We start from the raw sequence: 16,079 nt of genomic DNA on the forward strand, positions 1-16,079 counted from the left end.
AGAGGGAAGCCTCCTAGAGCAGTAAGTGCCTACATTAATAAAAAAGAAAGATCTCTAACAACCAACCTAATTTTATACCTCAAGGAACTAGAAAAGAATAAACCAAGCCAAAAGACAGCAGAAGGAAGGAAATAACAAAGGTCAGAGCAGAAATAAATGAAGTAGAGACCAGAAGAACAATAGAAAATATCAACAAAATAAAGAACTGGTGTTCTGAAAAGATAAAATTGACAAACCTTTACCTAAGCTGAGAAAAAAAAGAAGACTAAAATAAAATCAGAAATAAACAAGGAGACATTACAACTGATACTACAGAAATACAAAGGGTCATAAGAGACTATCATGAACAATTATACACCAACAAACTGGATACCCTAGAATAAACTGGTAAATTCCCAGAAACATACAATCTACAAAGAATGAATCATGAAGAAACAGAAAATCTGAACAGATCAATACGAGTAAGGAGATGAATCAGTAATCAAAAATCTCCCAAGAAAGGAACGCTTAGGATCAGTTGGTTTCCTGGGAAATTCTACCAAAAACCTAAAGAAGAACTAATGCCAATCCTTCTCAAAGTCTTTCAAAAATTGAGGAGGAAGGAACACCCTCAAACTCATTTTACAAGGCCAGCATTACCCTGATACCAAAGCCAGATCAGAACACTACAAGAAAAGAACAGCCTAATAACCCTGATGAATATAGATGCAAAAATCTTCAACTAAATACTAGCAGACCAAATTTAAAAAGATCATACACCACAATCAAGTGTGATTTATCCCTAGCATGCATGGATGGTTCAACATATGCAAACTGATAAATGTGATACATCACATTTATAGGATGAAAGATAAAAATCATATGATCATCTCAAGATACAGAAAAAGCATTTGAAAAAGTTCATATTTTTATCTTTTCATGATAAACACTCTCAACAAATTGGGTATAGAAGGGATGTACCTTGACATAATAAAGGCATACATACATGACAAGCCCACAGCTAACATCATAATCAAAAGTGAAAGGTTGAAAGCTTTTCTCTAGATCAAGAACAAGGGTGCCCACTCTCACTACTCCTATTCAACACAGTACTAGAAGTCCTAGCCAGAGCAATCAAGCAAGAAAAAGAAATAAAAGGCATCCAAATCAGAAAGGAAGAAATAAAATTGTCTTTGTTTGCAGATATAATCTTATATATAGAAAATCTTAAAGACTCCACCAAAAAAATGTTAGAACTAATCAATGAATTCAGTGAAGTTGCAGGATACAAATTCAACATGTAGAAATCAGTTGTGTTTCTACACATTAACAACAAAACATATGAAAAAGAAACAACAATCCCATTCACAATAGCATCAAAAACAATAAAATACTTAAGAATAATCTTAACCAACGAGGTGAAATTTCTGTACACTGAAAACTATAAGACTGATAAAAGAAATTGAAGATACAAATAATGGAAAGATATCCCATGTTTATGATTTGGAAGAACTAATATTGTTAAAATGTCCATACTACCATTACCCAAAGCAATCTACAGATTTAATGCAATCCTTATCAAATTTCCAAAGGTATTTTTCATAGAAATAGAATAAACAATCCTAAAATTTGTATGGAATGGCAAAAGACCCTGAACAGCCAAAGCAAAGAACAAAGCTGAAGTCCTCACACTTCCTGATTTCAAATTATACTACAAAACTATACTAATCAAAATAGTACAATACTGGCATAAAAACAGAGATATAGACCAATAGAACAGAATCAAGAGCCCAGAAATAAACTGCGGCATATATGGACAACTAATATTTTACAAGGGAGTCAAGAATACTCAATGGGGAAAGGATGATTTCAATAAATGGTGCTGGAACATCAGATAATCGCATGCATGAAATTGGACCCCTACCTTACATCACTCACAAAAATTAACTCTAAATGGATTAAAGACTTACACATAAGACCTGAAACTGTAAAAGTCCAAGAAAACACTGGGGAAAAGTTCCTTCACATTGGTCTTGGCAATGATGTTTTGGATATGACAACAAACGTATAAGCAACAAAAGCAAAAATAAATAAGTTGACTACATTAAACCAAAAAGCTTCTGCATGGCAAAAGAAACAATCAAAAAAATGAAAAGCCAATCTACGGAATGGGAGAAAATATTTGCAAATTATGTACCTGATAAGGGGTTAATATCCAAAACATATAAGAAACTCAAACAACAGTAAAAACACCCAAACAGTCTGATTAAAAAATGGCCAGAGGACCCGAATAGACACTTTTCCAAAGAAGCTACACAAAACGCCAACAGGTACATGAAAAGATGCTCAACATCACTAATCATAAGGAAATGCAAATCAAAATGACAATGAGATATCACCTCACACCTGTTAGAATGGTTATCATCAAAAAGATAAGAAATAAGTGTTGGTGAAGCTATAGAGAGAAGGAAACCCTTATGCACTATGGGTTGTAATGTAAACTGGTACAGCCACTATAGAAAACAGTATGGAAGTTCCTCAAAAAATTAAAAATAGAACTATCATATGATCCAACAATCTCACTTCTGGGGATATATATCTAAAGGAAATGCAATCGATATCTGCACTCCTATGTTCACTACAGCATCATTCACAATAGCCAAGATATGGAAACAACCCATGTGTCCATCAACAGAAGAATGAATAAAGAAGATTTGGTATATATGCACAATGGAATATTATTCAGCCACAAGAAAGGAAATCCAGCCATTTGCAACAACACGGATGGACCTTGAGGACATTATGCTAAGTGAAATAAGCCAGACAGAGAAACACAAATACAGTATGTGGATTTATATGTATAAATACACTACAGTATTTAAATGTGGAATCTAAAAAAGCTGAACTCATAGAAACACAGAGTAGGATGGTGGTTGCCAGGGGCTGGGGAATAGGAAAAATCAGGAGATGTTGATCAAAGGGCACAAACTTCCAGTTATAAGATGAATAAGTTCTAGGAATCTAATGTACAGCACAGTGATTATAGTTAACAATACTGTATTATATACTTAAAAGTTGCTAAGAGAGTAAATCTTAAACGTTCTCATCACAAGAAAGAAATGGTAATTATGTGATGTGATGGAGGTGTTAACTAACCCTACTGTGATCATCTTTTCACAATATATATGCATATCAAACAGACTGTACACCTTAAACTTACACAATGTTATATGTCAATTATATCTCAATAAAGCTAAAAAAATGTGGTACATACATAACAACAGAATATTATTCAGCCTTGAAAAGGAAGGACATTCTGACACATGCTACAACATGGGTGAACCCTGAAGGCATTATGCTGAGTGAAATAAGCTAGCTGCAAAAAGATAAATTCTAGAAGTACGATTCCACTTATACGAGGTACCTAATGTAGTAAAATTCACAGAGACAGAGAGAATGGTGGTTGCCACAGGCTGGGGAGAGGAGGGTAGGGGGAGTTATTGTTCACAATGGACTTAATGCCACTTAACTATATACTTAAAAATTGTTAGAATGGTAAATTTAAAAATGGTTAGAATGGTTAGAATGGGTATGTTACCACAATAAAAAATAAACAAACAAACTGGGCCTCCCAGGTAGGAGGAGGATTCTGCCTGACAGTTAACATTGTGTTCTCTTGGATGGTAAACATAATCTTCTGTATACTCCTCAGGACCTAGCTTAGATATTTTAGCAATGAATTATATCTTCCCAAAAAGGATTTGAGATGACTTACAATAAAGGACAGGGCCAAGGCTAAAGCAGTTAGGATTAAAAAAGGAGAAAGCACAAAAGGTTCATCATACGATTTAACAAATACAGTTAATAACAATGAACACCAAATTTGACACTGGATTTGTGGAGAGATATTGCAAAAAGAAGAATAGTATGCCAGTCATTGAATTATTGCCTCTCAGTTCCAAATTCACCTTTCATTTCTGCCCTGCGAAAACAGATTCAGGCCGTTTAAATATTTTTCCTTTGTCAGCTAGTATGATCTTAGGCTTTGTCAGTAGAGGGCACTGGAGAGACATCACAGGAGAAAGGGACTTTGCTTTTTGGCCCTAGTGGGCTTGCTGGGCAGGCCCATGCAGTGTGTGAAGCTTCCCTACTGTGGGCTTCTGCAGCACAGATGGCTTCTCCAGCACCAGGCTCTCCCAGTGTGAGTGGATTCTCCAGTGGCTGGCTCCAGAAGCACATGCAGTTCTCCAGTGCTTGACAGCCGCAGTGTAAGGTGTCCAGGAGCTTCCCGTGGCACCTATCTTGGGTGGTTTTGTAGCAGAGTGCTTCTAGTTAGTTACTTCCCTGTGAACAACTTCTCCAGCATTTCAGAGGGCAGATTTTTGCCAAGTTCCAGAGGGCAGATTTCCAGCAAGTTCTGCCAGCATAGTAGCACAAACACTTCTCTAAGAACCACGGTTGTGTCTGCCCCATCACAGTCTGGAACTCAGCCTTGGGGAGTGGGTAGGTGGAATGCTGTATCTCAGCCCTAAGGCTATTCCTTAAATCTGCTATGCCTATATTCTTCAGAGTTCACTTTATTTCCAAGTAGCCAATCCTTCATCACTCTAATCCCCTGTCGTAGTTAATAATTCTTCATATTAAACTTAAATCTGTCCAAATTATTGTTTTCTCTCTTGTGACTGAGCCCAGATTGATACAGAATTGATATCAGACATGGTCCTATCAAGCAAGAATGGGATCTGGGGATTGGTTTGGTTGGGCTCAGCGCTGAGCCCAATAAAAACGGGATGCTATCAATCCATGGCCTGTAGGGGCAGCACAATTAATCAAACTATCACTGTGGCTAACTGCAATCCCAAAGTGCCAACTAAAGCATGTGTCTTGGGAGCCCAGGTGACTGCTGCACTTGATCTTATGGCAGTAATGATGACTACAAAAATTTTGATACGGGATGGATCCTTTTGAGCGTTCTTGCACGCTTACAATGAGAAAATGACAAACTCAGACCCATTAACTCTGAGAGCGAAGCAAGTATGAGAACCAGAGAGTGTCTATGACAGTCCTAAAAACACCTCTTATTTCCAAAAATCAAATATAAAATTGTGTGAATTATTGAATTAAAATGAGTTTCTCAGTCTTGTCAAGTTTCTCAAAAGTTATATCATTGATTGGTTAAAGAACAGGATTCTGAAACTTAGAATGGGGACATCTGGTTGGACTCAGATGAAACTGACTATTTTGAATCCCCAAGACACTCTGAGCCTCCTTTTACCAATAGAAGGAGATTACTCTCCAGAGATAAGCCTTCCTCTACTTGAAAATCCTGTGATAATCTCACCTAGAGTATATATCTCTTAGTACTCCTATGCCCAACAGTAAAGTTACCAGAAAACTACAGCAGCCAAAAAAAGATAGGATAATTGAGGACACAGACTCCTCAGGAATGTAGGTTTGGGTCACTCCACTAAGTAAAGAATCCTAGCTGAGATTCTTGCTGAAGGCAGGGAAAATATAGAGTGGGTTATGGAAGAAGGAAACCAGAGCTATCAATTATGGCCTGTGACCAAAAACAGAAACAAGAACTAGCAGCTTTGCCTAATTTCTACCTGCCTGTTATATGTAAGTGTTTATTTGTATCTGCTATCCATTTTCTTTTTCTCTCTCCTTCTCATTTTTATGTCATACAGCAGTTAACTTTATAATTTAATCTTATATAAGAGACTATTCAGTGTGAGTAACTGAATTTGTTGAGTAATTAATATAGCCAGCGATGGATACAATGACTCTTGGGACTGTTCATCTGTTCATTCTGGGGAAAGGGTAAAATCTTCTTCATTTTTAATAGCTGTATCTTGTTAGGTAGCAATATGGTTGTATTGCTGTTGGATGGGAGTTCAAATGTGTGTAGAAAGGTATATACGGAACCCAAGTAGTCAAAGGGGTGAACTATTACAGTCATCAATTATTGCTTCTCAGCTCCAAATTCACTATTTTTTGTCAGCTCTGTGAAAATGGATTTTGGCCATTTAAATATTTTCCTTTCTGACAGCTGTCACGATGTTAAGCTTTGTTCCTACAGGATGCTGAAGAGACAGTATAGGATGAAAAGGGCTTTGCTTCCGATCCCGGTGTGCCTGCTTGACAGACTTCTGTGGCACGCGTGGCTTTCTCTGGCACCAGACTCCTGCAATGCACAGCATCTAGCTCTTGTGATGCACACCGCCAGCAGCACCCAGTGGTCAGCAGCTTCCCCTAGTATCCACCTTGGACAGTTCTGTAGCACAGTGCTTTCAGTTAGACATCTCCCTATGAATAGCTTCCCCAGCACTTTACAGGGCTGATTTCCAGCAAGTTCTGCCAGTGGAGCACCACCGTGACTTCTCTGCCATTCGGTGAGACACAGCTGTGCCATCTCCATCACGGTCTGGATCCCAGCCCTGGAGTGGAGCAGGGACTCTTCCTTAGAGGATCTTAGCCCAACAGGTGGTGACTGCTCCTTATATGTGCTTTTTCTATATTCTTTAGAATTATCTTTATTCCTTACTAAGCAATCCCTTGTTATAGCTACTAATTCTTTATATCAAACTTTCCCAACAGAAGATTAGGAAATGGAAAGTAAGAGCCTGTTATTTGTCCCTTCTTTCTCACAAAACCAAAATCATGAATCATGAATCTCCTCCAATTCCCTGTGTACTTCTCAAGATAGACTCTGCAAGAACTCATCTGTGCTACACATAAACAAATAGAAAGGGTACTATTTATAGAAAGTTCCATTTGGGGAGGTTATTCCAGGCTAACTATGCTTTGATACACGTTTGTCTCAATGAGCTCATTATTCCTTTCTGATGATTATCTGCAGATATGCAGTGCTAATAAATATTTGGAATTTCAGATATGTAAAAATAATTTACTGCCTTGGTACTAACATATATTTAAGGTGATCTGGGATCACTTATAAGCAACAAGAGCAAGAGAGACCATTTTATAGTCACTGCTATGAAAATCTATAAAAATATAAAAATCTATCTACATCTTAGGCAGTGTAATATATTTTCAAAAGTTAGTCTAATAGTCAGAAAGACAACTAAATAGCCCAAACAGCCCATCTGGAATATATCTAGGTTTAAAGTAACATAATCCTTTCTTAGGACAAATTTAGATTCTAAAGAATAAAACAGAACTTCATTTTCGAAGAATAAAGATTTATAACAAACGATTTAATACTGATTTTCAATGACCACTGAATCCAGATTTGCTTGATGATTACCACTTGGTTGATTGCTGATTTGAATGTATCTTTGAATATAGCCATTTACTGAGAATTAGCACTGTACCAGCTATTTTGCTAAGTGCTTTAACACAATCTCATAATAACTCATGAGGTAAATTTTATTATTCCCATTTTGTAGATGAAGATCTAAAGCTTAAAGAGGTTAAGTGAACTGTCCAAGGTCACACAGCCTAAATGAATCTATCTAACTCAAAAGCTCATGCTCTCATCTTGTGTACTACCTTCCCAAGGCCTACATCTCAGTGTATATCTAAGTATGTAAAGACTTTCCGAGGGGTCCACAGGCATGGAGAATCTTAAGAGACTCAATTTCTTTTTTTTTAATAATTTTATTTATTTATTTTTCCCTCAAAGTCCCAGTAGATAGTTGTATGTCGTAGTTGCACATCCTTCTAGTTGCTGTATGTGGGACGCGGCCTCAGCATGGCCGGACAAGCGGTGCGTCGGTGCACGCCCGGGACCCGAACCCGGGCCGCCAGCAGCGGCCCAGGAGACTCAATTTCAATTAACTTTCTCATGTAATCTTTCCTCAAACTGATCTGCCTAACAATGCACCTGTAGTCAAAGTATCACGCTGGTTTCTGTCCCCACAGTCCTTTTTATACTAACCTTTTCCCTACTTTATAAATAAAAGCATACTTCTTACCCATTCAAAGGGGCAATCGGAAATACTGGAGTCAAATTGAACTCTAATGACTGAATAACAAATCTTTGTGGATGGTTTCCAATCCTCTGCTTTCAAAAACATTGAAGAAGGATCTAAACAATTTGTCAAGTTGATGTGACTTTGGCAAATATCTCAGAAGAACTGAGTGACAATGTTATGATAAACCCCTTCCATACCTATCAATTTATTTATGTGAACAGGGTTTCTCAAGCTTACAGTCATAAAGATGAAAAACAGAAATAAAATCGATGCTGAACTATGTCTCATTCTAGAAATAAATAAAATTCACTCATAAAGTAATTAGGAAGGAAAAAGCCCCCACTTCATTAAGAGATGCATTTCCAGTAGAATTTTACTTTATGTTTAAATAACTATTTATCAAAATTTATGTTTTTTTTGATCAGTTAGAATACTAATAATTTTAACTTAATCTAAATCAATTTTTTTTACATTAAATTCTTGAACATATTTTTACCGCAAAGTAGTATGACAGGATAAGCAATACTACTTAGGATTTATGCTAAAAAATTTTAGATGTCAACATAAACGTGCAAAGACATACTTTTTTTTTTTAAATTTGTTTGGGAGTAAGTAAAAAGCTTTAATATCATTGTTTCAAACAGTTAAAGATCTTAAATATTCTGCCCTATTCTCACTCAAGTTTGAGACAGAGATATGAAGCAAATGTTGTATTGCCGATATTTTCACCAGTAGCCACTACCTGAAAAGAAAGATCTTTTGTAGTCTAGTAGTGGAAAAATAACAGAAATGAAAACCACTACTGTCAAAAAGCGACAGCGCTGCTTGAGAAAAAAACAAAAGCATTCAGTTTGTCTTATTTGTTTTTTTTTTCATTTAAAGAATGTTAGTGTTAAATCTAAAAGGAAAAATAATAAATTATTTCAGCTTCATTTTTCAAAATGATTATTGAGTGCATACTAGACATAGAAAAATAAAGATTTCTAGAGAGTGATAGGAAGATGGAACTGTATTGATTCTCTAGCGGTGAAACATGTCTCAATCAAATTCAAATAAAATAAAGCAGAGCACTAAATCTGAGGAAGCTGTTAAGCTGTGGGGAAGGGAGACACAATGCCATTAATCACAAACAGAAAGATAGATGGGTAAGAATAACTGAAAGTGGCAGTGCCACTGGGTTTGCTAAGAGCAGGAGCCAACAACATGGGGACTGTAAGTTCCCTGGACATACTGTGTTCGCTCTTGCCTCTTGTATTTGTCCACTCTGCTAGAATCTTTACCTAGCATGACCTCCCATGACCAATCTCTCTGGCTCTTATTCCAAGATGCCAATTGTCACATTTCCTGTTAGTAACAAATAATAAAACTTTTAATTCTCAAAACTTCTTTTTTAAGATATCTCCATATTGTAGGATATCATAAACCACTAGCATAATAACAGAAAAGACTGTTTAAAAGCACTATGAAACCAGACTCTAGAATGGACATACTCCATTGTGGTCACTTAAAATTTATTTAGCTCAAGGAAGTCAATGATCCTTAATCTTTATATATTATAATATTTCTGATGCAAGTTATCATGTTGTGTCATTATTTCCTACACATCAAAATTAGGCAAGGCAAGTTTAAATAATCTGGGAAAAGTCCTAAGTGTATCTTGTCTCATGATGTTCTTTTGGACTTTTCTCCTAGTACATAGTATTTCTGCTATAGTCACTTTGAGAAAAACATACCATAAAGCATAATTAAGAGCAACCATCTTCATGGAAGATTACTCACACATAAAAAAACTGATGCCAAAGCAGAGCTAACTTAAGTGAGTGTGCGTGAGTGTGTAGATAGAGAGGTCTATTTATCTACCTATCTATCTATCATCTAATTTATGAATCTAAACTAGACTTTCTAATCTCAGAAAATTTCAAGATAAAATGCCATTATAATGTCCCTGAAAGCTCACTCATTCATTTTTGTTTTCTCACTTTTGACTCATTCACGTTACTACTGTTTCTCTATTTTGGAAATCACTTTGGAAATAGTGATTTAAAGAAAGACTTCTTATAACGAAATCTACCAGCACAATGGAAGTTCCCAAACGTGAAAATGCTTGGGCTTTGGATTTTAGGAAAATACAATTACGAACAAATTTTTGTGTTTTAGTTAAATAAGGAAAAGAAGGCAAGACAAACCTAGGCACCAAACGTGCCACGTTTATTAAAGTGTGTATGTGCGTGCGGATGAGGGGGAGTAAATTTTCTAACTGCATTAAGCAGTAAGATAGTACTTAGAAGCTATGAAAACAAAAGAAGTGATTTGTAACATATCCTTAGAGATTTTCAATTTCATTTCACAAATACACCTGTGCAAGTGTGTATAAAATATTCAGATTCACAGACCTATATAATTCAATAGAGGAAAAGTGTATTTTCTAAATGCAACCAAAACATTTTCCATTTTGCAGTAAGAACTGGGAAATATTGCAATTTTAGGCAAACTGGCAGGCTGTCAAGTGTGATTTATATATACATATACTGGTGGCAATCACTATACAGTAACTGTTATTAAATTGATGAGAAAATTATTCACCTTTTCTTAAGAGAGCAATTATGAAAATCTTTAATTTTTATCATTTTTTGCATCCCACCAACAAATATACACGCATCAGAGTCACTAAAATACCTCCATAGCCTGGGCTAAGCGTTCTTCTAGGGCCATGTAGGTGAGGAACTGAGGATCCACATACGAAATAGCTTCAGCAACTCCTAGTCCATCCGCGAAGCCATCAAACAGGCTGAGAAAAAAAATACAACCATGATTTGGGAAATCTTTAAGGTGAAAACATAATTATATTAGCACAATGATAAGACAGCACACTACAAGCAGAAAACCTTACAATGTTTTAATACAGATTTCATCGGGGAAGGGGTAGGAAGAACCCAAAAGAAAAGTTAAATGCGAAGCATAGGAATTAAGATACCACTACCTCCCCCCTCAACAGGCTGCCACACTGACTGCACAAAGTTTGTAAGAAAATTCTCTTTTAATGTTTCTAGTTCTAACTGCGGGGACTGCTTAACGCTAAGATAAAGGTAGTACTTTTTCCTTCCTAATTCTTTCCCATATATTTCCCCTTCTGTTTATTTTAGTTTCCAATCTAAATTTAGGTGAGAACATGATAAAGAGAATTATTGTATTTATTTTAATTCTATCATTAGTCAAAGTCTCTTTTTCTTCTCTTATCCTGTACTGCTTAATTACTTTGGGCTTGAAAATATTTTATTTTCTCAAGTTATTCTCATCAATCTCTCTTCAATTCTTCTAAGAACTAGGCATCCTTCATTATTGTTCAGCTTGAAAAATATTTAGCTCCAAAATGCTCATTTTAATTATTTTTTTCTAAAGAATTATAAGCCCCTTGAAGTAAAATATTATGTCTTAATCTGGTCATAATCTCCTTTCTCTACCCCTAGACATACACCGATTCCTCCTTTTCCTCTAGTCTTGGAAATACTAAGTTATTTCAAAATTTGGAAACCCTAAGTACATCCTTAGTCCTCTTCTTTCTAATCTTGCTCCCTTGGAAACTGCATTCAAGTTCGTGTCTTCAGTTATCCTCTCTGCAAGTAATTCCTAAACCTCTACCTAATTCCAAACTCCCTCTTGAGCTCTTGACCTACATTTTTAATTTTCTCTGGAGCACTTTACCTCAATGAACCTCTACCACCTCAAATCCAAGATCTCCAAAACTAAGCTTATTTTGTCTATCTAAAGGCAAACGTCTGTTGACTTCCAAGTTCCTATCAGAACTTGAATATCATAGTCAGAAAAGTCCATAGTTACACAAGATAGCTCAAAATAGTTTTGTTATCAACCCTTGTGCCGTCATTAAAACTACAAATCTACTGGCAAGTGATAACAGAAGTATTCTTATGAACATATTATAGCTTAGTAGTATCTAGAAATCAGCAGACATCATATGGTACAAAGGAACAGATATTCTCATAAAATCACACATTTTAGAATTAGAATTAAAACCAAGAATTAGTGAATCTAACCTCCCTTGCAACACTAGAACTCCTTCATCTAGCAGTGAGATGTAGCACAAACACAAAGAGCCCTGGAGTCAGTTAGATAGGGATTTAACTTCACAATTACCTGAGTCATAGTTAATGTGAAAAATTTCACTGTTACTCTGTTTCTTCATCTATTAAACAAACTAAATGAGTAGATGCACACAGGTGCCTGGCACAGAGATGGCACAAGAGTGGACATTTAAGAAACAGTAGAACCATTCCCTCCATGCAGAAAGTACACTGCTTTCTAAGGTGGAATGTGCCAGTGTGGGAGAGCCCTGATAGAAGTTTGAAACATACGTGAAGTACATGCTCTAGTTCTGCCTGCTAAAGCAACACAAACTATGTCTACTTTCCCTTTGCAGAAAACTCCTTCAAATGGTTAGAGGTAACTCTCTCCCAATAATTCTTTTCTTCTCCAGGCTAAATAGATCCAGACACTCAGAGCGTGATATCTGGTTGTAATTTGGTCACTGTAGAATTATCAGCTAATAGCAAAATTTGAGTATCATTCATTTGGCAATCATCATGGTAATAATTGTTTCAGACAAGAATCACTAATGATACTAAAACTAGTGGATGGAAGTTTGATAGTTTGAGAAGAAAGAGGTCATTTACAAAGTGTGTTCCTACTCAATGCCTATCAATTATAAAGGGAAAAATGGCAACTGTACAGTGAAGAAATCTGAAAGATAATACCTTAACCAAGTGATGAGAATTAACATCACCAGTAATGGGACAATTTGACATCATGAGCTTTCTGATAAGAACTAAGAAGAACAAAACATCGCTTCTATGGTGGTCCTGCCAAAAATTTGTAACTTGAATTTAATCATGACATCAGACAAATCCAACCTAAGGGACATTCTACAAAATAAATGGCCTGTACTTTTCGAAAATGTCAAGGTTATGAAAGACAATGAAAGACTGAGGAAATATTCAATATTAAAAGAAACATGTTAACTAAGTGCAATGAGTGGTCCTGAACTGGACCAGAAAAAAATTTCTCTAATGGCATTAATGGGACAACTATAGACATCTGATAGGTATGTAGATTAGATAATAGTACTGTATCAGTGTTAATTCTTGATTTTGAAAATTTCACTGTGTTTTTAAGAAAATGTCCTTGTTTTTAGGAAATTCATTTTAGACTCAATAGGTAAAGAGGCGTCGTGTTTGCAACTTACTGATACAGGGGTCAGAAAAAAATACCATAAATATAGAGAAAGAAAGGAAAAAGAATGATAGGACAATTGTGGTAAACATTAACATTTAGGGAATCTTAGTGAAGGATATATGAGAATTCTTTGTACTATTTTTGCTACTTTTCTGTAAGTCTGAAATAATTTCACAATAGTTTAAAAATTCTATTATTAAACCATGGCTATATCCACACAGAATTAATTTCTCACAACCTCATTAGATTAATAATTATAACCCCAATTTCTTCCAGAAAAACACAGAGGTTAAGTAGTTATCAAAGAATAAATAAAAGGTATAGTTGGGATTTGTCTAAATCTAAAACCACAGTTTTCTCCACATTAACTCCTATCGCACCAATCTATGAGATACTCTGGGTGTTCTACAACAGTTCTGTGACTGCATCAAAACAAGCAAACTTTTGATAGCGGACTTCTCCATTTTCCTTTAAACTAAAATAAAGAACCAAATTATATATTCAAAACATATAAAGAACTCATACAACTCAATAACAAAGAAAACAAACAACCCAATTAAAAAATGGGCAAAGGATCTGAACAGACATTTTTCCAAGGAAGATTTAAAGATGGCCAACAGGCACATGAAAAGACATTCAACATCACTAATCATTAGGGAAATGCAAATCAAAACTACAGTGAGATATTACCTCACACCTGTCAGAATGGCTATAATTAACAAGATAAGAGATAAAAAGTGTTGCAGAGGATGTGGAGAAAAGGGAACCCTCATACACTGCTGGTGGGAATGTAAACTGCTGCCGCCACCAGGGAAAACAGTATGGAGATTCCTCAAAAAATTAAGAACTACCATATGATCCAGCTATTCCACTGCTGGGTATTTATCCAAAGAACACAAAAAAACGAATGCAAAAAGATATATGCACCCTTATGTTCACTGCATTATTATTCACAACAGCCAAGACGTGGAAACAACCTAAGTTCTGATGAATGGATAAAGAAGATGTGATATATATACACGTGGAACACTATTCAGCCATAACAAAGATGATTTGCGACAACATGGACGGACCTTGAAGGTATTATGCTAAGTGAAATAAGTCAGATGGAGAAAGTCAAATACCATATGATTTCACTCATATGTGGAAGATAACAGCAACAACAACAAACAAACACACAGATACAGAGATTAGATTAGTAGTTACCAGAGGGGAAGGGGGTGGGAGGAGGGTGAAAGGGGTAATAAGGCACATGTGGAAGATGACGATGGTAATTAGTCTTTGGGTGGTGAACATGATGTAGTCTATATGTAAATCAAAATATGATGTGCATCTGAAATGTATATAATGTTATAAGTCAATGTTACCTCAATTAAAAAAAATAAACAACTTTGGTCTTAAAATCAATGCTAAAATGTTTTCCATATTAAAAAAAAATACTACTTTGAAGCTCCCCAAATTTTGGGACAATCAACAATGTCTCCAAAATCTTAACATAACAGCCATATCCAGAAAGATCACCAATGAATTAGAATCTAAAATAAAAGTTTTCAAATTTAAGTTAAAATTATACTCAATAAAGTCTATTACTTTATTACTTTTTTAATGTTACTTTTTTACTTTATTATTTTACTATTACTTTTTTTTTTTTTTTGGTGAGGAAGATTGGTGCTGAGCTAACATCTGTTGCCAATCTTCCTCTTTTTCCTTGAGAAAGATTGTTCCTGAGCTAACATCTGTGTCAATTTTCCTCTATTTTGTATGTGGGATGCCACCACAGCATGGCTTGATGAGCAGTGTCTGCTCCTGGGATCTGAACCTGCAAAACCTGGGCTGCTGAAGTGGAGTGCGCAAACTTCACTACACCACCGGGCTGGCCCCTACTATTACTTTTTTACTTTATTACAGTTACTCCTTCAAATTTTTATGTGGAACAACCTTTTTTGAAAATGATTTAGAAATATATATTAAGATGCTAAAAAATATCACTTATCTCAGTAATGTCACTTCTATTAATCTGCCTTAAAGAAATAACCTGAAGTACAGAACAAGTTTTATGGAGGGGGAAAGTCCATTGCACTATTTCAATGGGGAAATGATCAATTAAATTTTAGTGCATCTATAGGATGGAGCATCTACATAATGGAGCTGTACGAAATTGTTTTTACACAATTTTGAAAATGTGCAAAGGAAAAAATTTCCTCATAAGAAACCATAATTGCCTCCCAACATGCACAGATGATGCTAAATAGATGATTCTGTCATCTGCTGAGCACTTTAAGGAATGACTTTGCATAATAGAGAGAGAGACATCAGAATTAAGGAGGAGTTCAGTCAGAGGGTAATGGGCAGACAGAAGAGAGGCAGGAAAAGGGGAGGGGACATCAAGATCAGCAAGACTAGGACTAGGCGAATCCACTGATTTTCCATAATGTTTGGGAAGCCAGAAAATGGGTTTTGGAGAACGGGAACGTTTAAGATGGAATTACAAATTATTTGTGTGGCTGTGATAAAAATCCCACCTCTACTTCCACAAAATGGTCAATAAAAGTCTGCTCTGCACATATAATTTTGTTTTCCCCTGGAGAGAAAGAATAGAAAATGGTAAGGAGGATTTCAAGGACATGTTGAGTTTCATGCCTGGAATAATTTAGAGAAGCACAAAGAAGTAGCTACACATACAGAAAGAGAAACTGAAGACACAAAGAAGGCCTTAAAAACTAAGTTCCAGAAACCTGCAGAGTTATCAGTGAATACGAATGAGTTTTTCTTATCTCTGTTTTTCTAAATTTTCTGTAATGGAATTTTAGCTGGAAAAACAAGACAAATTCTTAAAAATATATCTGTGCAGAGATGGAAACCAGGGTTGTACTAAGCCATATTTTTTCCAGAAAAAGTAACAAAAAGGGATCA

General features: G+C 35.7%; 1 protein-coding gene across 2 annotated transcripts in view; it reads right to left on the minus strand.

Moving 5' to 3' along the window:
* Positions 1-16,079, minus strand: part of PJA2 (praja ring finger ubiquitin ligase 2) — a 70,855-nt gene that overhangs the window by 8,425 nt on the left and 46,351 nt on the right. For both annotated transcript variants that reach the window (XM_058538298.1, XM_058538292.1), the window contains one exon: positions 10,596-10,707. In XM_058538298.1, coding sequence (XP_058394281.1) covers positions 10,596-10,707 — 112 coding nt within the window. The remainder of the gene's footprint in view (positions 1-10,595; positions 10,708-16,079) is intronic.

Source organism: Diceros bicornis, chromosome 1, assembly GCF_020826845.1.
Source record: "Diceros bicornis minor isolate mBicDic1 chromosome 1, mDicBic1.mat.cur, whole genome shotgun sequence".
NCBI lineage: Eukaryota > Metazoa > Chordata > Mammalia > Perissodactyla > Rhinocerotidae > Diceros > Diceros bicornis.